This window comes from Theropithecus gelada, chromosome X (genome assembly GCF_003255815.1).
Source record: "Theropithecus gelada isolate Dixy chromosome X, Tgel_1.0, whole genome shotgun sequence".
Taxonomy (NCBI): Eukaryota; Metazoa; Chordata; class Mammalia; order Primates; family Cercopithecidae; genus Theropithecus; species Theropithecus gelada.
The window spans coordinates 76,608,050-76,632,217 of NC_037689.1; the positions used below are offsets into that span (position 1 = coordinate 76,608,050).

Here is a 24,168-nt window from a genome sequence, read left to right on the forward strand (position 1 = left end):
TAAAAAAAAAAAAAAAAAAAAAAAGTATACTTGTGATTTTTGCACATTGATTTTGTATCCTGAGACTTTGCTGAAGTTGCTTATCAGCTTAAGGAGATTTTGGGCTGAGACGATGGGGTTTTCTAAATATACAATCATGTCATCTGCAAACAGAGACAATTTGACTTCCGCTTTTCCTGATTGAATACCCCTTATTTCTTTCTGTTGCCTTAATGCCCTGACCAGAACTTACAATATTGCTTTGAATAGGAGAGGTGAGAGAGGGCATCCTTGTCTTGTGCCGGTTTCCAAAGGGAATGCCTGCAGTTTTTGCCCATTCAGTATGATATTGGCTGTGGGTTTGTCATAAATAGCTCTTATTATTTTGAGATATGTTCCATTAATACCTAGTTTATTGAGAGTTTTTAGTATGAAGGGGTGTTACATTTCATTGAAGGCCTTTTCTGCATCTATTGAGATAATCATGTGGTTTTTGTCATTGGTTCTGTTTATGTGATGGATTATGTTTATTGATTTGCATATGTTGAACCAGCCATGTATCGCAGGGATGAAGCCGACTTGATCGTGGTGGATAAGCTTTTTGATATGCTGCTGGATTCGGTTTGCCAGTATTTTGTTGAGGATTTTCACATCGATGTTCATCAGAGGTATTGGCCTGAAATTTTCTTTATTTGTTGTGTCTCTGCCAGGTTTTGGTATCGGAATGATGATGGCCTCATAAAATGAGTTAGGGAGGATTCCCTCCTTTTCTATTGATTGGAATAGTTTCAGAAGGAATGGTACCAGCTCCTCATTGTACCTCTGGTAGATTTGGCTTTGAATCTGTCTGGTCCTGGACTTGTTTTGATTGGTAGAGTATTAATTACTGCCTCAACTTCAGAACTTTTTATTGGTGTATTCAGGGATTCAACTTCTTCCTTGTTTTGTCTTGGGAGGGTGTATATGTCCAGAAATTTATCCATTTCCTCTAGATTTTCTAGTTTATTTGCATAGAGGTGCTTATAGTATTCTCTGATGGTAGTTTGTATTTCTGTGGGATCAGTGGTGATATCCCCTTTATCATTTTTTGTTGCGTCTATTTGATTCTTCTCTCTTTTGTTCTTTATTAGTCTGGATAGTGGTCTGTTTTGCTGATCTTCTCAAAAAATCAGCTCCTGAATTCATTGATATTTTGAAGGGTTTTTCCTGTCTCTGTCTCCTTCAATTCTTCTCTGATCTTAGTTATTTCTTGTCTTCTGCTAGCTTTTGAATTTGTTTGCTCTTGCTTCTCTAGTTCTTTTAATTGTGATGTTACGGTGTCGATTTTAGATGTTTCCTGCTTTCTCTTGTGTGCATTTAGTGCTATAAATTTTCCTCTACACACTGCTTTAAATTTGTCCCAGAAATTCTGGTACGTTATCTCTTTGTTCTCATTGGTTTCAAAGAACTTCTTTATTTCTGCCTTAATTTCGTTATTTACCTAGTAGTCATTCAGGAGCAAGTTGTTTAGTTTCTCTGTAGTTGTGCGGTTTTGAACGAGTTTTTTAACCCTGAGTTCTAATTTGATTGCGTTATAGTCTGAGAGACTGGTATGATTTCTGTTCTTTTGCATTTGCTTAGGGGTATTTTACTTCTAATTATATGGTCAATTTTAGAATAAGTGCGATGAGGTGCTGATAAGAATATATGTTCTGTTGCTTTGGGGTTGAGAGTTCTCTTAGGTCTGCTTGGTCCAGAGGTGAGTTCAAGTCTTGTGTATCCTTGTTAATTTTCCGTCTCGTCCGTCTGTCTAATATTGACAGTGGGGTATTAAAGTCTCCCACTATTATTGTGTGGGAGTCTAAGTTTCTTTGTAGGTCTCTAAGAACTTGCTTTATGATTCTGGATGCTCCTGTATTGGGTACATGTATATTTGGGATAGTTAGCTCTTCTTGTTGCATTGATCCCTTTACCATTATGTAACATTCTTCTTTGTCTGTTTTGATCTTTGTTGGTTTAAAGTCTGTTTTATCAGAGACTAGAATTGTAACCCCTGGTTTTTTTTTTTTTTGCTTTCCATTTGCTTGGTAAATATTCCTCCATCCCTTTATTTTGAGCCTATGTATGTCTTTAATTTGTTTTTAAAATTTTTATATCCATCCTACTGAGTATAAATTGGTTTCTTGTTGTGGTTTTGATTTGCATTTCCCTGATATGACTAATGATCTTGAGCATTTTTTCATGTGCTTATTGGTCGTTTGTATATATTCTTTTGAGAAATGTATATCTAAGTCTTTTACCCCTTTTAAAATTTGAGTTGTCTTTTTGTTGTTTAATTGTAAGAATTCTTTATGTATTCTGGTTACCAGACCCTCATGAGATATAGGATTTGAAAATCGTTTTCTCTCATTGTATTGATTGTCTTTTCACTTTCTTGATGGTGCCCCTTGACATGCAAAAGTTTTGACTTTTATTAAAAATGGTCCTGGGCATGGTTGCTCACACCTGTCATCCCAATGCTTTGGGAGGCTGAGGTGGGAGGATTTCTTGAGGCCAGGAGTTTCAGATCATCCTGGGCAACATAACTGGACCCCATCTCTACAAAAAATTAAAGAAAAAGTTTAGCTAAGAATATAGTTGTGTGCCACAATTCCTCAACTAAGAGCATAGGTGTGTGCCATAGGTACTCAAGATGCTGAGGCAGGAGGATCGCTTTAGCCCAAGAGTTTGAGGCCTCAGTGAGTCAAGGTCACGCCACCGTGCTCAAGCTTGTGTGACAGAGCAAGAGGCTAACTCTAAGGAAAAAAAATGGGGTAAACTTACACTTTCCTTATTTAAAGTTTTAACTCCTTAAAACCCTGTTGAATTACTGATACATCTATTATGTAACTTAAGAGTTGATGCTCTAAAACTTAGTTAAGGAAATATTTCCCTGGGCGATGGAGCTCTTGCGAGTCCTCTTCTATGTTTTGTTCATCTTTATGCCAGTCAGTTATACAGTTCTTTTGTGTCAAGCAGAGGATAGAATAATAAACCAAAACACTGCTTAGGCCTTTCAGAGAGTAAGTGTTCTGTAAATGTATTTGATAAATTACTGAATTATTTTTATTAAATGATGGAAAGGAAAATCTTGACCTCTCTTTTTCTGGGTGTTGGCTAGTATAAATCTTTCTTGAAGTGATAATCTACATCTATGTTTTGATTTCTAAGGATTTCCCAAATATAAGCTATATGCAAGTGAGAGGAAATAATAACTTAGGTACCTGATGATAATATGACAAGATAAGTATAAGGATCAGCTATTTGTTGTGAAATAGGAATGGATATAATTTAAATATGAATACCTTTTTGCTGCTTAATCCCCCAAATTTTCTTTTGATTTCTTTTAAAATTCTTTTGTGGTAGGTAGGTTTATTGTTTGTTAAGAATTAACTTAAGGGTTGCATTTTTCTGATACATTTTTAAGTAACACAAAGTAACACAAAGTTTAACTTCTGTTTAAAAACAGCATATAGAGTACATTGAAAGACCTCAGTATTTTCGAAATGTTTAGTAAGTAATAGCAGTTTTCTTAAATGATATTTTAATCCTAGGTAAGTGTACAGGTAGGTTGTGTTACTCATATTTTTATATCCTTAGTGAAATAAAATTCTTGTTTTTTTTTTTTTGAGACCGTGTCTGACTCTGTTGCCTTGGCTAGAGTGCAGTGGCATGATCTCAGCTCGCTGCTACCTCTGCCTCACAGGGCTCAAGCCATCCTCCCACCTCAGCCTCCTGAGTAGCTGAGACCCACAGGCACGAGCCACCGTGCTCTATTATGAGCCACCACACCCAGCCTAAAATTCGTTTTCTTTAATATTTTTTCTTTCTACACCCACAGCTGTAACATTTCCCTTAGTTTTTGCTTTGAATGTGCATACTCTTACACGACTTACAGTATGGCTATATTTTCAGTTTGCTAGAGCTTTACAATTAATTTAAAACATGAAAGGCTAATTAAGGGAATTCTTTAAATTTTGTTTTAATAGTGAAAGCAAGTTGAATACATTGGTGCAGAAGCTTCATGACTTCCTTGCACACTCATCAGAAGAATCTGAAGAAACAAGTTCTCCTCCACGACTTGCAATGAATCAAAACACAGGTAAATTGAAAAAGAATGTGCTATACCTTCTAGTCTTTTTTCTTTTTTTTTTTTTTTTTTTACACTTATGGAGGTAACCATTTATTTTATTCAGGGAGCAGCTTTTAGAAGATTACAGTTTGTGAAAAATGACAGATTAGCAAGCTTTATAGAAGTCCCTATTATGTATCTTAGCTATATCTGATATAGGAGATTTTAATTTTGGTGAGTATGACTATAGAAAGCTTAGAAAAGGAAGCACTTATGGTTTTATTTGTAATGGAAATGTGTTATAGAATGGCTAGTCAATGTTGATGGTGAAAAAATAATATTAGAAGAGGCAGGAGTAGTACAGGAATGTTTTATCCTAGCAATTATTCATGTATTAGGAGTTACATTTTTATTTTTATTTTTGTGATGGAGTCTCGCTCTGTCACCCAGGCTGGAGTACAATGGCATGATCTTGGCTCACTGCAACTTCCACCTCCTGGGCTCAAGCTGTTCTCTTGCCTCAGCCTCCTGAGTAGCTGGGATCACAGGCATCTGCCACCATGTCCGACTGATTTTTGTATTTTTAGTACAAGCTGGTCTGGAACTCAAGTGATCCGCCCTCACTGGCCTCCCAAAGTGCTAGGATAACAGGCATGAGCCATCGCACCCAACATAAGAGTTAAATTTTTATGTTGTTTGATAATATCCCTGAGTAGATTTGGTGTATTTATTTTTTTAAATAAAACCACTTAACACCTCCTCTCTACGTCCCTGTCTCTGTCTCTCTTTAAAAAGATTTTTTTGTTTTTTTTAGAGACGAGGTCTTACTCTGTCACCCAGACTGGAGTGTAGTGGTGTGATCATAGCTCACTGCAGCCTCAAATTCCTTGGGCTCAAGCAATCTTCTCACCTCACCCTCCCCAGTAGCTGGGAGTACGGGTGTGTGCCACCATGCCTGGTTAATTTTCAAAAAAAATTTTTTAGAGACATGGTCTTGCTATGTTGTCCAGACTGGTCTTGAACTTCCTAGCCTCAAATGATTCTCCTGCCTCAGCCTCCTGAGTAGCTGAAATTATAAGCAAGAGCCATTGTACCTGGTTCCCTTTTTTAAAAAACATTTTGTATCATGCAACAGTTAGCATTTTCAGGTTTTCAAGGGTAACTACAATACACATGCACACAGACACACACGATATGTACAAAAAAAGTATAAGAGAGTTATAGTGAAAAGTTCAACCATATGTGTAATTAGAGTTCTAGAAGGAAGAAAGAAAATTGGTTAAAAGTCCAATTTGAAGAGATGCGGGCTGAGCATTTTCTAAAAAGTGATGAAAGACATTGAACTAGAGATTCAAGAAGTTTTGTGAACCCTGAGCAGGATAAATATAAAGAAAACTACAGCTAGGCATGTCATAGCGAAACTCCTAAAGAACATAAACCAAGAGAAAAATCTCTTACGTAGCCAGAGGAAAAAAAAATATTATTTTCAAAGGAATAACAGTAATACTGGCAGCTCACTTAACAACAGAAATGATAGAAGGCAGAGGAAAACGAAATGATTTCTTTAAAATGTCAAAGAAAAATACAGTCATGCATCACTTAACTATGGGGATATGATTTTTTGAGAAAGCATTGTTGGGTGATTTTGTCATTGTGCAAACATTATGGAGTGTACTTACATAGGCTACTACACATGTAGGCTATATGTTATAGCCTGTTGCTCATAGGCTACAAACCTGTGCAGCATGTTGTACTGAATACTGTAGGTAATTGGAACACAATGGTAAATATTTGTGTATCTAAACACATGGAAACATAGAAAAGGTACAGTAAAAATACAGTATTACAATCTTATGGGACCACCGATGTATATATGTGGTCAGTCATTGAGTGAAATGTCTTTATGCAGCATGTGATTGTAATTGCCAGCATAGAACTATATATTCAGTGAAAACATCTTTCATAAATGAAGGGTGGAATCAAGCCATATCTGGGCAAACAAAAAGTGAGAACTTGATGTCAACAAACCTACACTAGAGTGAATAACTATACTAGAGGAAATTACAGGTTTTCTGAAATGAGAAGGAAAATAATTTGAAATGGCAACACCAAAATACAGGAAGTAATGAATAAGAATGGGAAAGCTAAATAGGTAGGTAAAGTAAATAACATAAAGTTATTTAAGCCACAGTCCCCGTTCTAATGTGATCAATTCCCCCAGTAATGTTCATAGATAAGTTTTTCCCCCTTAAATTCAGGATCAAGTTCAAGATTTAGTAGTCATGTTTCTTTGGTCTTTTAAAAATCTGAAGCAGTTTGTCTGCCTTTTGGGACTCTGACTTTTTTTTAAATGTATAGGTGTATTACTTTGTCGAATGGCCCTCGGGATTATCTGTTTAGTTATGATTAGATTCAGGTTATATATTTTTGGCAGGAATACTATATAAAGTGATGTTCTGTTCTCCATGCATCCTATTACATGGCACATGATGTGATTTGCTCCTTTACTAGTGATATACTTAGGTTGTTTGGTTATGGTTGTGTTTGCTAGATAAACCCAGTATAAAGTTATGATGTATTCCATTGTAACTAATAACTAATTTAATGGGGGCACTTTGAGATTACTAAGGTATTCTTTTTATTATCAAAACTTAACTCAGTTATGTTTTCTTTTGCAAATGACCACAAACTTTGCAGCTTAAAGTAACCCAGATTTGTTATTTTACAGTTCTGTAGGTTCGGAGTCCTTTGGGCCTTGCTGGACCCTTCTCAGGGTATCACAAGGTCAAAGTCAAGATGTTAGTAGGACTAGGTTCCTTTCTGGAGACTGTAGAAAAATCCATTCCTAAGCTCATTCAGGTTGTTGGCAGAATTCAGTTCCTTATGATGATAGGTTGGAGGTCCTTCTTTCTCACTCACTATTGGGCAGGACCCCCTCCTAGCTCTTTTCAGGTGTCTTCATTTCTTCTCACATGATGCGCTCCATCTTCAAAACTGGCAACAGCACATCAAGTCTCTCTCAAGCTTTGAAGCTCTTTGACTTAGCTTTTTGCTTGCTAATTCTGCAGCCACCTGATACCAGCTGGAGAAATTTTTCTGTTTTTAAGGATTCATGTGATTAGATTAGGTCCCCCTCCCTCTCATCTCCTCCTGGTTATCTATCGAGTTTAAGATCAACTGTGCTATATTACATAACACAGTTATGGGAGTGATATGTCATCACATTGATCGTTTCTGGGGATTAGTGGTGTAGAATCTTGTGGGCCATTCCTAGAAAGTCTGTTTATCACAGCACACATTTGTGATTCTTAGCTGAATAATTTATTCCTATGATGGGTTCAAAATGATGATGTTCTAATCTGTCTTTCCTTCTGTGTTTATGAGTTGATATATTATTGTAAGGGAGGGGTTCATGTTCTAACCTATTCAGTTATTTGTATCAGTATGTACTTACAATTTTTCCATGAATATTCTCTGTCATTATTTATTTTGATGCTCAAATTGTATCAGTTTTGGCTAGTAGGAACCCCATCTGGATGGTTCCTGCTGACTTTTTACAAGTCCTCATCATTTCTTGAACACTTTCTTTCTTTCTGTCCCCTCAAAGTATTCAAGGCTTGCTTTCCATTTGCTGTTCCCCAGCCCCAGAATCAGTTATTTTTCACAGGAGTTCTGATTTCTTTTAGTGGGATATAGTGTTTGGAAATCAAGATCAGGGTGTGTGATGTGCTCATTGCCACCAAGATGTCTTTGTTTCCAAGCTCTTTCACAGAGAAAGCTAATAATATGTTTTATATTTTCATGAGTTGATACTGATACTTTTAATTTTAATTCAATTCCACAGTCTTCTTTCTAGACTTCCCCTTTTCATATTTTTAACTTCTTTCTCCAACAGAAAGAAACCTGGTTCCTATTATCCCCAATTTATTTATTTTTATGTTTTTATTTATTTATTTTTGAAATGGAGTCTCACTCTGTTGCCAGGCTGGAGTGCAGTGGTGTGATCTCAGATCACTGCAACCTCCGCCTCCCAGGTTCCAGCGATTCTCCTGCCTCAGTCTAGCGAGTAGCTGAGACTACAGTCACACGCCACCACACCCAGCTAATTTTTGTATTTTTAGTAGAGTCGGGGTTTCACCATGTTGGCCAGGATGGTCTTGATTTCTTGACTTCATGATCTGCCTGCCTCGACCTCCCAAAGTGCTGGGATTACAAGTGTGAGCCACTGCGCTTGGCCTATCCCCGATTTATTTATTTATTTTTATTTTTTATTTTCTTGAGATGGAGTCTCGTTCTATCACCCAGGCTGGAGTGCAGTGGCACCATCTCAGCTCACTGCAACCTCTGCCTCCTGGTTTCAAGCGATTCTCCTGCCTCAGCCTCCTAAGTAGCTGGGACCACAGGTGCGCACCACCATGCCCAGCTAATTTTTATATTTTTAGTAGATATGGGATTTTGCCATGTTGGCCAGGCTGGTCTGGAACTCCTGACCTTAGGTGATACACCTGCCTCAGCCTCCCAAAGTGCTCTGATTACAGGCGTGAGCCACCAAGCCCGGCCTTTCCCCAATTTATTTGTATTCATTTGTCTAGTACTCATTGTACCCACAGTTTCAGAATTGTTAACCATACCATCACATTAAAGAAATGTAACTATAGTTCAGTATTTGTTTAAAGTTCTTTTTCTCTTTAGAATAATGTTATGTTATTGGAGTCCTGTGTTCACTAGTTAAGGAACTCCTTCAGTAGTGGTATCTCCAGTTGTACAAACAGATGTCACTCACAAATACCAATTATAAATTCTGGGCAGCATACTGAAGGCTAGATATCAACAAAGTAGATAAACTGGAGGGGAGTTAACACATGGAAGAAAGAAGTGGCAATGACTGAATTCCCCATTATTAATCCTTTTTGCTTCAGCCAAGGATCCACTTAGCTCCATCTGTGGCACTTAAGACTTGGATAAAAATCTATAGTCTTATTGGATGTGAAATCAAGGAAAAGATTTAGTGAGACCACAGCAGCTGTAACATGAGTAGAGAGATCCCACCTAGAAAAGAACCACAGAATGGGAAAACCAGGTCGCACGAAAACTCTACCGATAGCTCTGGTCCAGTTGCCTAAGTGCACCCCAGATTCCAACCAGCCTGATTAGGACTAAAAGAACAGAACTAAAGCTTTGAGTTGTTTGGTACTACAGGGTGGAAAGGGTTTGGAGTTTCATTTCAAGTAAGTTAACTATCTGTTTGTTTGTTTGTTTTTTGAGACAGGGTCTTACTCTGTTGCCTAGGCTGGTATGCAGTGACGCAATCTCAGCTCCCTGCAACCTCTGCCTCCCGGGTTCAAGCGATTCTCCTGCCTCAGCCTCCCTAGTAGCTGGGATTACAGGCACCTACTACTGTGCCTAATTTTTGTATTTTAATAGAGATGAGGTTTCATCATGTTGGCCAGGCTGGTCTTGAACTCCTGACCTCAGGCAATCCACTCGCCTTGGCCTCCCAAAGTGCTGGGATTACAGGCTTGAGCCTGGCCAACTGTCTGTTTTAACAAAAGTGTCAACTCTTTGGAGGAATCTAACAGAATGCAGTGTCTTATTTTTCACAGTGCCCAGTGTCCAGTCCAAAATACTAGATAGATGAAGAAAGGAAATGTGACCCATGCTCAAAGGGAAAAGGGATCAATAGAGACTGACTTATCTGTTGAAATTAGCAACAAGAATATTAAAGCAGCTATTACAGTCATATTTGAGTACAAAAAGGCAAATATGTTTATGATGAATGGACAGGTAGAAAATTTCAGTGCAGAAATAGAAACTGTTAAAAACCATTTTGAAATTCTAGAACTGAAAAATTTAATTTCTGAATAAATTACTAAGTTCAGAATAACATCATTGTACTTAACAAGACATGCAAGGTAGCAGTAGAAGTGTCAGTGAATTTGATGATTGATTAATAGACCAATAGAGCCAGTAGAAAACAGAAAACATTAAAAAGTGTACAGAAAAACTTGAATCCTTTCTCCAAGAAACAACTATAAAACGGGATCATTATCAACCAAACACATGTAAAGGATAGGAATGTTTAAACCATACTCAGGAAGAAAAGGAGTCAACAGAAACTCTCACTTGGCCTAGTGTTTGTAGTTATCTGTATACTAATCTTGCAAACACTTTGTGAGAATTTTACCCAAGTAGTTCAAGTTTTTGAGTGCTGTTTTAAATTCTTTTGTTTTAAAGTTTCAGATTCTGGGCCGGGCACAGTGGCTCACACCTGTAATCCCAGCACTTTGGGAGGGCGAGGCGGGCGGATCACCTGAGGTCGGGAGCTCGAGACCAGCCTGACCAACATGGAGAAACCCCGTCTCTACTAAAAATACAAAATTAGACAGGTGTAGTGGCACATGCCTGTAATGCCAGCTACTCAGGAGGCTGAGGCAGGAGAACCGCTTGAGCCCAGGAGGTGGAGGTTGTGGTGAGCCGAGATCGTGCCATTGCACTCCAGCCTGGGCAACAAGAGCAAAACTCCGTCTCAGAAAAAAAAAAAAAACAACTAGAAATAAAATAAAAATAAAATCAAAATAAAATAAAGTTTCAGATTCCATTTATTCATTGCAGGTATATAGAAATTCAGTTGACTTTTTGTTTGTCTTTTTTTTCCTTTAGATAGAGTTTTGCTTTTGTTGTCCAGGCTGGAGAGCAGTGGTGCAATCTTAGCTCACAGCAACTTCCACCTCCTGGGTTCAAGTGATTCTTGTGCCTCAGCTTCCTGAATAGCTGGGATTACAGGCGCCTGCCACCACGCCTAGCTAATTTTTGTATTTTTAGTAGAGACAGGGTTTCACCATGTTGGCCAGGCTGGTCTTGAACTCGTGACCTCAGGTTATCCGCCTGCCTTGGCTTCCCAAAGTGCTCGGATTACAGGCGTGAGCCACCACACCCAGCCCAGTTGACTTTTTATGTTGGCCTTGTATCCTGCGAACTTGCTGAACTTACTTATTAGTTCTAAATAGTATTTTCCCCCCTCTTGTAGATTCTTTGGAATTTTCTACTTAGACAGTTATGTCACCTGCAAATAGGGATAATTTTATTTTTTCCTTTCCATCTGTATGCCTTTTAATTTCTTTTCTTGCTTCATTATATTAGCTAGGATTTTCTGTATTTTCCAGTATTACACTGAAGAATAATGATGATACCAAACATCTTCTTAGTGTTGCCAATTTCAGTGGGAAAACATTCAGTCTTTCACAGTGAAGTATGTTTGCTTTACAGGTTTCTTGTAAATGCTCTTTATCAAGTTGAGGAAGTTCCCCTCTATTCCTAGTTTGCTGAGAATTTTTTTAAGCTTAAATTTCTATTTGTAATTATAAATTTACATGCAGTTGTAATAACTAATATAAAGAGAACTCTTATGCACTTTGGCAGTTTCCCCCAATGGTAACATATAAAACTAGAATACAATATCACAACCAGAATATTGACATTGATAAAATCTATTAATCAAGATTTCATCCATTTTACTTGTACTTGTGTGTGTGTGTGTGTTAAAGTTCTATACAATTTTTTTTACGTGGGTTGATTCATGCATCTGCCACCACAGTTGAGATACAGAATAGTTCATCAACACAGGATTCCTCATCTTGGCATTTTATAATCACACACACTTCCCTCCCCCTACCTCTGCCTATGCTTAACACCTGGCAACCACTAATCTGTCTTCCATTTTGAAAATTTTGTCATTTCAAATATGTTTAAGGAGTTATATAGTAAATAATCTTTTGGGGTGTTTTGGAGTGTTTTCACTTGGCATAATTATGTGGAGATTCATTCATGTTGTTGTATGTATCAACAGTCCTTTCCTTTTAATTGCAGGGTAATATTCCATGGTATGGATATACAGATTGACTATCCTTAACCCCGGAATCAGAAATCTGAAATGTTCCAAGATCGGAAACTTTTGAGTGCTGATGTGACACACTCAAAGGAAATGCTCTTTGGAGCATTTGGGATTTTCAGATTAGGGATGCTAAATTCCTAACGTGAATAAACCAGAATAGTGCAAATATGCTGGAATCTGAAAAAATCCAAAATTTGAAACACTTCTGGTCCTGTGCATTTTGGATAAGGGATATGCAACCTGTACCGCAGTTTTTTTTTTTTTTTTTTTTTTTTGAAACAGAGTCTCGTTTTGTCACCCAGGCTGGAGGGCAGTGGCATGATCTTGGCTCACTGCAACCTCCGCCTCCCAGGTTCAAGTGATTCTCCTGCCTCAGCCTACAGAGTAGCTGGGATTACAGGCACGCACCACCACACCCGGCTAATTTTTGTATTTTTAGTAGAGAGGGATTTCACCATGTTGGCCAGGATGGTTTCAAACTCCTGACCTCAGGTGATCCACTCACCTTGGCCTCCCAGAGTGCTGGGATTACAGGTGTGAGCCACCGTGCCTGGCCTATACTGTAGTTTGTTTAATCATTTATTTGTTAAAGCAAATCTGGGCCAATTCCTGATTTCGGTTGTTACAATTAAAGCTGGTGGTGAATATTTATATATAAGTTTTTATATGAATTTGTTTTCATTTCTTTGCAATAAATGCCAGGAGTGCATTTTGCAGTTCATATGATGGTTATACATTTATTTTTATTAAATTAGTTAAACTACATTTACATTTTATTTTATTTTGGGTAGAGACAGAGTCTCACTATGTTGGCCAGGCTTGTTATGAACTCCTGACCTCAGGTAATCACTGCACCTGGCTTGCATTTCTTTTTTTTTTTTTTTTTACTCCATTGGACTCTATCAGTGCATTTATTTATTTATTTATTGATATTTATTTATTTATTTTAACTTTTAGGTTCAGGGGTACCTGTGAAGGTTTGTCACATAGGTAAAGTAGCATCACTGGGGTTTATTGTTTAGATTATTTTATCATCTAGGTATTAAGCCCAGTACCTAATAGTTATCTTTTCTGCTCTTGCATGTTCATGTTTTTAAAAGAAACTTTTGAACTGTTTTCCAGAATGGTTGTACTGTTTTATATTCCCACAGCAATGTATGAGTGATCCAGTTTCTCCACATTCTTGTTAACACTGGGTGTTAATACTATTTTGAACTTTTTGCCATTTGATATTTATGGTATCTCATTGTGGTTTTAATTTGCATTTATTTAATGGGTAATAAATTCTTTTTAAAAAGAAACAGGATATTGCTCTGTTGCCCAGGCTGGAGTGCAGTGGTGCAATTACAGCTCACTGCAGCCTCAAACTCCTAGGCTCAAGTGATCCTCCTGCCTCAGCCTCTTGAGTAGCTGAGACTGCCTCAGCCCCTGGAGTAGCCGAGACTACAGGCACATGCCACCACACCCAGCTAATTTTTTAATGTTCCATAGAGACGGGGCCTGGCTCTGTTGCCCAGGCTGGTCTCAGACTTCTGGCCTCAAGTGATCTTCCCACTGTGGCCTCCCAAAGTATTTAGATTACAGGCATCAGCCACTGTACCTGGCTGGTAATAAAACATTAAACATCCTTATTGAAATACATGCCATACAATTAACCCATTTAAAGTATAAAATTCAGTGGTTTTTAGTATATTTAATATTTACACATATGTGCAGCCATCACCACAGTCAATTTTAGAACATTTTTATCACCTCAAAAAGAAACTCCATACCCTTTAGCTATCACCCCCTAGCTCTAAGAAATCACTAATCTACTTTCTTATTTTTTATATTTCCCTGTTTTGAGTTTTTTTTTTTTTTTTTTTTTTGAGACAGAGTCTCGTTCTGTTGCCCAGGCTGGAGTACAGTGGCCATCTTGGCTTATTGCAACCTCTGCCTTCCAGGTTCAAGTGATTCTTGTGCCTTGGCCTCCCAAGTAGCTGGGATTACAGGCGTGCACCACCAAACCCGGCTAATTTTTGCAGTTTTTATTAGAGATGGGGTTTTTCCATGTTGGCCAGGCTAGTCTCACACTCCTGGCCTCAAGTTATCTGCCCACCTCAGGTCCCCAGAGTTGTGGGATTGCAGGCATGAGCCACTGCACCTGGCCTATTTCCCTGTTTTGGACTTTCATATGAATGGCATCATATAAATATGTGTTTTTGTGGCTGATTTCTTTCATTTAGCATAATGTATTCAAGATATCTGTTGTAACATGTATTAGTACTCCATTCCTTTTTATGGCCACATAATATTCCATTATATGTGTATACCATATTTGTTTATCCATTTATGGACATTTGGCTTGTTCCCATGTTTTGGCTATTAGGAATAATGCGGCTGTAAATATTGGTATGTAGTTTTGTGTGTAGCCATATATTTTTGTTTATCTTGTGTATATACCTAGGAATCTTAATTGCTGGATTTATATGGTAACTATGTTAAGTTGTGTGAGGAAATGTCAAACTGCTTTCCAAAGTGGAGATACTATTTTACTTTTCCACCAGGAGTATATAAAGATTGTGAGTTCTTCACATCCATGCCAAACATTGTTAATAACAGACTTTGATTCTAGCCATTCTAGTGCATGTGAAGTAGTATCTCATTGTGATTTTAGTTTTCAACTGTCTGAAGGTTAAGGATGTTGAACATCATTTCACGTGATTATTTGTAGTTTGTATATATTCCTTGGAGAAATTTTTATTCAAACCCTCTGCCCAGTCTTTTTTTTTTTTTTTTTTTTTTTTGACAGGGTCCTGCTCTGTTTCCCAGGCTGGAGTGCAGTGGCGTGATCTCAGCTCACTGCACCCTCAACCTCCCTGGCTCAAATGATCTTCCCACCTCAACCTCCCGAGTAGCTAAGACTATGGGTGTGTGCCACAGTGCCCAGCTAATTTTTGTTTATTTTTTATAGAGACAGGGTCTTAATTTGTTGTCCAAGCTGGTCTTGAATTCCTGTGCTTAAGCAATTCACTCACCTCGGCCTCCCAAAGTGCTGAGATTACAGGCGTGAGCCACCATGCCCAGCCCCTTTGCCCAGTTTTTAAATGGGTGTTTATGCTTTCATCATTGATTTGTAAGAATTCTTTATATATTGTACCTTTTTCATTGTAAAATATGCGTAACATAAAAATTACCATTTTAACTAATTTTAAGTGTACAGTCCTGTAACATTAAGTAAAATTGTTGTGCATTCACCACCACCATCCATGTCTAGAACTTTTTCATCTTCCCCAAGTGAAACTCTGTACCCATTGCATACTAACTCCCCAATCTTCCCTCTCCTTAGCCTGGCAAACACCGTTCTACATTCTCTTCCTATGAATTTGACTACTCTAGGAACTTCATATATGTATAATTCTACAATATTTGTCCTTCTGACATATTTTACTTAGCGCAATGTATTGAAGGTTATCCATTTTGTAGTGTATCTCAAAATTTCATTTCCTTTGAAGTCTGAATACCATTCCATTGTATGTATATACCACATTTTGTTTATCCATTCATACTTCATACTTCAATGGACACTTGGATAAGATATATAATTTGGAAATATTTTCCCCTATTCTTTGAGTTGTCATTATTTACTTTTAGAGACAGGGTGTTGCTCTGTTGCTCAGGCTGGGATGCAGTGGCAAGATCATAGTTCACTGCAGCCTTGAACTCCTGGGTATAAGCAATCCTCCCATCTCAGCCTCCCAAGTAGATGAGACTACAGTTGTGTGCCACCATGTCTAGCTAGTATTTTTTTTTTATTTTTTAGAGATAAGGTCTTACCATGTTGCCCTGGCTGAGCTTGAACTCCTGGCCTCAAGCGATTCACCTCAGGCTCCCAAGTAGCTGGGATTACAGGCATGAGACACTGCACCCAGTTGGGTTGTCTTTAATTGAAGCATAAAAGTTATTAATTTCGATGAACTTTTATTTATCTGTTTTTCCTTTTGTTGCTCATTCTTTTCGTGTCTTTAAGAATCCATTACCAAATTGAAGGTAATGAAGATTTACCCCCATGTTTTCTCCTAAAAATTTTATAGATTTAGTTCTTACATTTAGGTCTTTGATCTACTTTGAGTTAATATTTTGTATATATTGTGAGGTAGGGGTCCAGCTTCATTTTTTGTAGGTTTCTATCCAGTTGTCTCAGCATCATTTGTTGAAAGACTATCCTTTCTTTGTTGAATGGTTTTGCCACCTTTGTCAGAAATCAGTGGGCCTGCCGGGCATGGTGGCTCACGTCTGTAATCCTAGCACTTTGGGAGACTGAGGCCGGAGGGGTACTCGGGCCCAGGAGTTCCAGACCAGCCTGGACAACACAGTGAGACTCCATCTCTATTAAAAAAAAACAAAAACACCAGGCTTAGTGGTGTGTGCCTATAGTCCCAGCTACTTGGGAGGTTGAGGCAGAAGGATCACTTGAGCCCAGGAGATTGAGGCTGCAGTGAGCCATGATTGTACCACTGCACTCTAGCCTGGGTGACAGAGTGAGATCCTGTCTCAAAAAAAAAAAAAGAAATCAACTGGTCATAGACATGTGGGTTTGTTTCTGGACTCTTAATTCTATTCTGTTCATCTGTTTGTCCTTTTACCAGTACTCCATGGTCTTGATTGCATTGTTTTACAGTTTTGTGCAAAGTTGCACCAAAGTTGTTGTGTAGTTTTACAAAACTATGGCAATCAAGACTGTAGAGTACTGGCAAAATCGGGAAGTGTGAGTCTTCATACTTTTCATTTTTCAAGATTATCTGCCTATTCTGAATGTTTTCAATTCCCTATGAATTTTAACTCTTTGTTTTTTCTTGGTAGAGATGGAGTTTCACTATGTTTCTGAGACTGTTCTTAAACTTCTGTCCTCAAGTGATCCTTCCACCTTGGCCTCCCAAAGTGCTGGGATTAAAGGTCTGAGCCACCATGCCTGGTCCATATGAATTTTGGAATGAGCTTGTCAATTTTTACAAAGAAGTCAGCTGGGATTCTGACAGAGATTGCAGTGTATCTATAGATTAGTTTGTGGAGTATTGCTGATGGCAGTGGTGGGCCGTCTGGAGTGGCTGCTGCCATCACACTGGCTGCAGCAGGGAGACATGGCCAGGGCTGCACAGTTTATAGAGTTGGTGGGAGCCAGGGGCAAGCAGGAGCCCTGCCCTTTCCAAGTTGGGGCGGGAGCTCCCTGGGTCCTGCTACAGCTGCCTAAGCCGTGGCTGTAGACCTGGGCATCCCTGTGCTCTTGAGTCTTGGGAGCAGGTGGGAGCCCCACCCTCCTAGGTGCAGCTGCAGCTGGCCAAACCATGACTGCAGTCCCAGGCCTCTCATTCCATGGAGCAGACAGGAGACCCACCCTCCTGGGTGCAGCTGCAGTCTTCCAAACTGCGGCTACAGACCCTGGCCTTCTGCTCCACGAAGCAGGCAGGAGCCCCAGGTGCAGCCACAGCCACCCAAACCATGGCTGCAGATCCAGTCCTCCCGCTTTATGGAGCAGGCTGGAGTACCGCCCTCCTGGGCACAGCTATAGCTGCCCAAATCGTGGGTGTAGACCTGGGCCTCCTGCTTTATGGGGCAGGCAGGAGCCCTGCCCCACTGGGTGCAGCTGCAGCCACCCAAATCATGGGGGGGCTGCAGACCCAGGCGTCTCTGCACTCTTGGGGCCAGGGAAGGCCCCTGCCTTGCCCTCATAGGCTTGGAAGTGCCTGCTCCTGCTGCCTGGCTTCTCCCTGCTGTTGGCACCTGCTGTGATCTTGGGGCAAAGTTGGGGCCGAGCCTGGATGCTATTGGCAGCCTGGCCAGGTGTGCACATGCTCGGGGAACTGCTGACACGCCAGCCTCCTGCTGCCTTGGCCCCCTCCGGACTTTGGGTACTGACAAACATAGGGAAGCTGAGGCAGGGCTGAGAGCAGTTCAGCATTGACTTGCAGGTGCCCCCTTGCATCTACAGCCTGGGTGCCATGAACAGCAGCAGGAGGTGGACAGGTTCCTGAGTAGAAGGTGGTGGGTCCCTGGTGAGGACCCTCCTTCAGGCCATGGAAAGCCTGAAGGCTGGGGGTTGGGCTGCCAGTCACATGGATCAGAGTGGGAACTTGTGGTGCCTTTTCTCGGCCCGCCCTGGACCAGTTGGCATGCACATCCTCCCCTCTGAGGCCCATAAAAGCCCCAGGCTCAGCCAGAGCTGAACAGATGTCAGGCAACCAGCTGCAGAGTGGAGCAACCCACTCTAGGACCTCTTCTCTGCTGTGAGCTGCAGAGATGACAAGATGACCTTCCTGCAAAGAGGTGCCCACTCTAGGGCCTCCTCTTTGCTGAGAGCTGCGGAGTCAATGGGATGACCTTCCTGCAGAGAGGTACCGCCCATACTAGGGCCTCCTCTCTACTGAGAGCTGTGCAGGTGATGGGATGATCAGCTGCTGAGAGGAGCTACCCTCTCTGCTGATAGCTGAACACTTGTAGTAACGACTTGCCTAGCAGAGAAGAGCCACCCTCTCTGCTAGGAGCTGAGCACTTGTTGGGATACCCTGACTGTGGAAAGGAGTTGTCCCTTTGGGTTTCCTCTGAGCTGTTCTATTGCTCAATAAAGCCCCTCTTTATCTTGCTTACTCTCCACTTTTCTGTGTACCTCATTCTTCTTGGGTGCAGGACAAGAACTTGGGACCTGCTGAATGAGGCTAAAAGAGCTGTAACACAAACAGGGCTGAGACATGCCCCTTGCTCACCTTGTTGCAGGTAAAGAGAAGGAAAGAAGAGCTGCAGCCCTTTGGGGAGCCCAGACCTGGGAGCGCCCCGAGCCAGGGCTGTGAGTCTCTCTGCGGTTCCTGGTGTCTCCAACCTTCTGGGTGCCACCGTGTTCCCTGGTGCCAGCTGTGGATGCTGCTTGTGGTGTTCCTGGTCCAGCTGCAGCCTCACAGAGAAAGAACTGATGCCCATGCTGGCACCTGGAGCTGCGTGCCCTGCTGCAGCCCCTAGCATGTCTGATTGCGCAGTGGCTGGACCCCACACTTGCTCACATACCCCTTGCTACTTCATGCAGTCTCCCTTGGCCAGCATAGGATACAGGCCAGTGGCATGAGCCAAGTGTAGCTGGCCAGGCCAAATAGGCGGGACGAGCCCAGCAGGCCTGAGCAAAACTCTGGCACAGGTGCCACCAGCCACAGATGTTTCTGGCCAGAAAAGTGACACCCCCAAAGATTCTGTAACATTGGCATCATAAGAATGATAAATCTTGTGGCTTGGCCTGGTGGCTGATGGAATTGTGTGCTTTAAATGGGTAAATTGTATGGTATATAAATTGTATCTCAAGGGTGTTTAATGTTTTATCACTGGCGAGGTGCGATGACTCATGCCTGTAATTCCAGCATTTTGGGAGGCTGAGGTGGGAGGATTACTTGAGGACAGGAATTTGAGACCAGCCTGGAAAACATAGTCAGACCCCATCTACACAACATTTAAAAATTAGCCAGGCATGGTGGCATGTGCCTGTAGTGCCAGCTAATCAGGATGCTGAGGCAGGAGGATCACTTGAGCCCAGGAGTTTGAGGCCGCAGTGAGCTATAATTACACCACTGCACTCCAGCCTGGGCAGTAGAGTGAGACTCTGTCCCTAATTTTAAAAAAAATGTTGTCTTCTAATTCATGAACATGAAGTGTTTTTCCACTGATTTAGATCTTTAATTTCTTTAATGGCGTTTTATAATTTTCAGAGTATGTTTTGTACTTCTTTTTTTTTTTTTGTAAATTATTTCCTTCTGTTATAAATGGAATTCTTTTCTTAGTTTCATTTTGAGATTATTCATTGCAAGTGTATAGACATAACATTGATTTTTGTTTATTGTCCTTGTACCCATCAGTCTTCCTGAACTAATTTTATTCCCATGATTCTTTTTTTTTTTTTTTTTTTTTAATTTGAGATAGTCTCGCTCTATTCCCCAGGCTGAAGTGCAGTGATGTGATCTTGGCTCACTGCAACCTCCGCCTCCCAGGTTCAAGCAATTCTCATGCCTCAGCCTACCAAGTAGCTGGGATTACTGGCACCTGCCACTACGCCCAGCTAATTTTTGTATTTTTAGTAGAGACAGGGTTTTGCCATGTTGGCCAGGCTAGTCTTGAACTCCTGACCTCTGGTGATCCACCCACCTCAGCCTCCCAAAGTGTTGGGATTACAGGTGTGAGCCACCGTGCCCAGCCTATTCCAATAATTCTTTAGTGGATTCCTTAGGATCTTCTATGTATGAGATCATGCCATATTCTAATAGGGATAGTTTTATTTATTTTTTTTTTTTGAGACAGAGTCTCACTCTGTTGCCCAGGGTGGAGTGCAATGGCGTGACCTCAGCTCACGGCAACGTCTGCCTCCCGGGTTGAAGTGATTCTCCTGCCTCAGCCTCCCTAGTAGTTGGGATTACAGGGATGCGCCACCACACCTGGCTAATTTCTGTATTTTTAGTAGAGATGGGGTTTTGCCATGTTGGCTAGTCTGGTCTCGAACTCCTGACCTCAGGTGATCCACCTGCCTCAGCCTCCCAAAGTGCTGGGATTACAGGCATCAGCCACCGCACCTGGCCCTCTAATAGGGGTAGTTTCATACCTTCCTTTTAAATACTGATGCCTTTCAGTTTTTTTTTTTTAACATGCATGCTCTGAGTAGAATCCGTAGTGCAAAGTTGAATACAAATGACGAGAGCAGATTTCCTTGCCTTGTTCCTGATCTTAAGGGGGAAAGCATTCAGTCTGTCACCATTAAGTATGATATTACCTACCTGTGGGTTTTTGTAGATTTTAAATTTCCTGTCTTCCTTAATTTATTAGAAAAAATATATTTTTTTTTTTTTTTTTTTTTTTGAGACTGAGTTTTGCTCTTGTTGCCCAGGCTGGAGTGCAATGGGACGATCTTGGCTCACTGCAACCTCCACCTCCTGGGTTCAAGCGATTCTCCTGTCTCCGCCTCCCGAGTAGCTGGGTTTACAGGTACATGCCACCATGCCCAGCTAATTTTTGTATTTTTAGTAGCAACAGGGTTTCATCTTATTGGTCAAGCTGGTCTCGAACTCCTGACCTCAGGTGATCCGCCCGCCTCAGCCTTTCAAAGTGCTAGGATTACAGGCGTGAGCCACCACACCCAGCCAGAAAAAAGGTATTTTTAAAGAGCTGTTTTAGGTTCATAGCAAAATTGAGCAAAGAGTACAGTGAGTTCCCATATGCCCCTGCTTCTACACATGCACAGCATCTCCCACTATCAGCATTCCATAAGAGAGTACATTTGTTATATAACATTGGTGAACCTACATTGACATGTCATTATTACCCCAAATGCATAGTTTACGTTAAGGTTTACTCTTGGTGTTATACATTTTAAAGATTTTTGACAAATATATAATGACCTGCATTCAACATTTTGTGGTATCATACAGAATAGTTTCACTGCCCTAAAAATTTCCTGTGCTGTGCCTGTTTCTTCATCCCTTTCTCCCCTGTGAGTACTGGCAGCCACTGATCTTTTTACTTTCTCCATAGTTTTGCCTTTTTCAGATTGTCATAGTTGTAATCATATGTATGTAGCCTTTCCAGACTGGCTTCTTTCACATAGTAATCTGCATTTGTTTCCTCCATGTCTCTTTGTAGCTTGGTAACTAATTTATTTCTAGTGCCGAATAATATTCCATTTTCTGGATGTACTACAGTTTGTTTATCCATTAATCTTCTAAACGATATCTTGGTTGCTTCCAAGTTTTGGCAGTTATGAATAAAGCTGCTTATAAAGATGTTTATATAAGTAAACGAAGATGTTTATATAAAATAAAGATGTTTATTAACATCTCCATGCAGGTTATTTTGTGGATATATGGTTTCAGCTTCTTTGGATAAATGCCAAGGAGTGTGATTGCTGCTTTATGTATGGTATGCTTAGTTTTGTAAGGAATTGCTGAACTGTTTTCCTGAGTGGCTGTACCATTTTACATTCCCACCAGCAATAAATGAGAGTTTCTTTTGCTCCATACCCTTCTCAGCAGGTTTTGGTATAGTCAGTGTTCTGGATTTTGGCTATTCTAATAGGCGTGTAGGGGTATATTGTTTTAATTTGCAATTCCCTAATGACATATATTGTTGAGCATTTTTTCATGTGCTTATTTGCATCTGTATATCTTTTTTGGTGAGGTGTCTGTTCACATAGGTTTCTTTTTTTTTCCTTTAATATCATGTTGTTATATTATTGTTGAGTTTTAAGCATTCTTTGTAGAGTTTGGATAATTGTCTTTTATCAGATGTGTACTTTGTAAAGATTTTCTCCCAGTCTCTAGCCTGTCTTCTGATTTGAAGTTTTCTAATATTTTGTGGACTTTTGCATCTATATTCATAAGTGATACTTGCCTGTAGTTTTCTCTATTTGTGATTTTTTATATCAGGGCAATACTAGTTTCATAAAATGAGTTGGGAAATGTTGCCTCCTTTTCTGTTTTTTGAAGAGTTTATGAAGAATTGGTATTAGTCCTTTTTTAAATGTTTGTTATAATTAAGTGGTGAGAACAGTTGGGCCTTTTCTTTATGGGTAGCTTTTTTTATTGCTGATTTAATCTCATCAGTTGTTACAGATCTATTCACAACTGTTTCTTCTTGAGTCAGTTTTAGTAGTTTGTGTTTTGGAATTTGTTCATTTCATGTAAGTTATTTAATTTTTTGGCATACAGTTGTTCATAGTGTTCCTTTATAATCCCTTTATTTCAGTAAGTTTGGTAGTAATGTCCTCTTTTTCATTTCTGAGTCTAGTAACTTGAGTTTCGTTTCTTTTTTTTCTTGGTCAGTCTAGCCTAAAGTTTGTTCATCTTTTCTTCCCCCGCAGGTAAGTTGTTACACAATCCCTAGCAGATTCCAACTTGAATGGCCAAGTTCCTGCTTGATCATCTTTTTAAAGAATTGGTTTTTGGCCAGGTGCCTGTGGCTCATGCCCATAATCTCAGCACTTTGGGAGGCCAAGGTGGGCAGACCACTTGAACCCAGGAGTTAGAGAACAACCTGGCAACGTGACGAAACCCCATCTCCACAAAAAATTAGCCGGGTGTGGTGGTGCGCACCTGTAGTCCCAACTACCTGGGAGGCTTAGAGGGGAGGATCACCTGAACCTGGGAGGTTGAGGCTAAAGTGAACCATGATAGCACCTCTGCACTCTAGTGTGGACAATGGAGTGAGACCCTATCTTCAAAAAAAAAGAAAAGGAGGAAAAGAAAAAGAACTACTCTTTGGTTTTATTGATTTTTTTTTTTCCCCTATTGTTTTTCTATTTCCTATTTCATCCGTTTCATGAATTTCTGCCATAATCTTTATTATTTCCTTCTCCTTGATTTTGGTTTAGTTTGCTGTTATTTTCCCAGTATTTTATGGTGAAATGAAATATACTTTATTGGTAGTATGTTTTTTATTTTCAGTGTAATAGTTTAAATTTTCTTCTACTGGGAAATGTCTTGTAATATTTATAAACTGCAACTGAAAATGTTTTTATATCAAAATAATCTTTATAGAGATTTCATGCTTTATAAGGAGGGGTTAGTATGCAAAAGGAGAGTGATTCTAGTGAAAGAACTCTTCTAGGAATATTTTAATGTGAGTAGTGTGTTAACAATACTGCCAGACTTCATAGTGTGAGAATGGGTTTATGGAGTTACAAGTATTGATGTTCTATTTGATAATGCATCAAAGAGATAAATAATGTTCTTTATTTCTTCTTTTTTAGATAAAATCAGTGGTTCTGGAAGTAACTCTGATATGATGGAAAACAGCAAGGAAGAGGTAAGGATAATTATTTAGAGATATTTGTTAGTTACTATTAACCGACTAGAGCATATGTCGTTAGATTGCTTCTAGACACATGTATGTGTCGAAGGCTACTGATACCCAGTTGTCATTATGATACTTCAGTTTTGTTGTTTTCCAGTTTGAGAAGGTGTTCATTGTTTCTGTTATTGTTGTGGTTCACTTCAGCAGTTGACCTAAAGTCAGACAGCTGAAGACTTTCCAACAGATAGATATTTAACTGTCTTTATATTACCCCAGAGGTGTTTGAGGTGGATGTTATGGGCATGAACTTCATGGTTGTGAAATCTCTCAAAACTTGGTATCTAGAGTCTGCTAAGCATTATTATTAGCAACTCATAACAAGGTCCTTTGCCTGATACACAGGTCTACAACTATGGTT

General features: G+C 39.9%; 1 protein-coding gene across 4 annotated transcripts in view; it reads left to right on the forward strand.

Annotated features, from left to right (window-relative positions):
* Positions 1–24,168, forward strand: part of ATRX (ATRX, chromatin remodeler) — a 282,193-nt gene that overhangs the window by 57,984 nt on the left and 200,041 nt on the right. For all 4 annotated transcript variants that reach the window (XM_025372040.1, XM_025372038.1, XM_025372039.1 and 1 more), the window contains exons 2-3: positions 3,987–4,099; positions 23,707–23,762. In XM_025372040.1, coding sequence (XP_025227825.1) covers positions 3,987–4,099; positions 23,707–23,762 — 169 coding nt within the window. The remainder of the gene's footprint in view (positions 1–3,986; positions 4,100–23,706; positions 23,763–24,168) is intronic.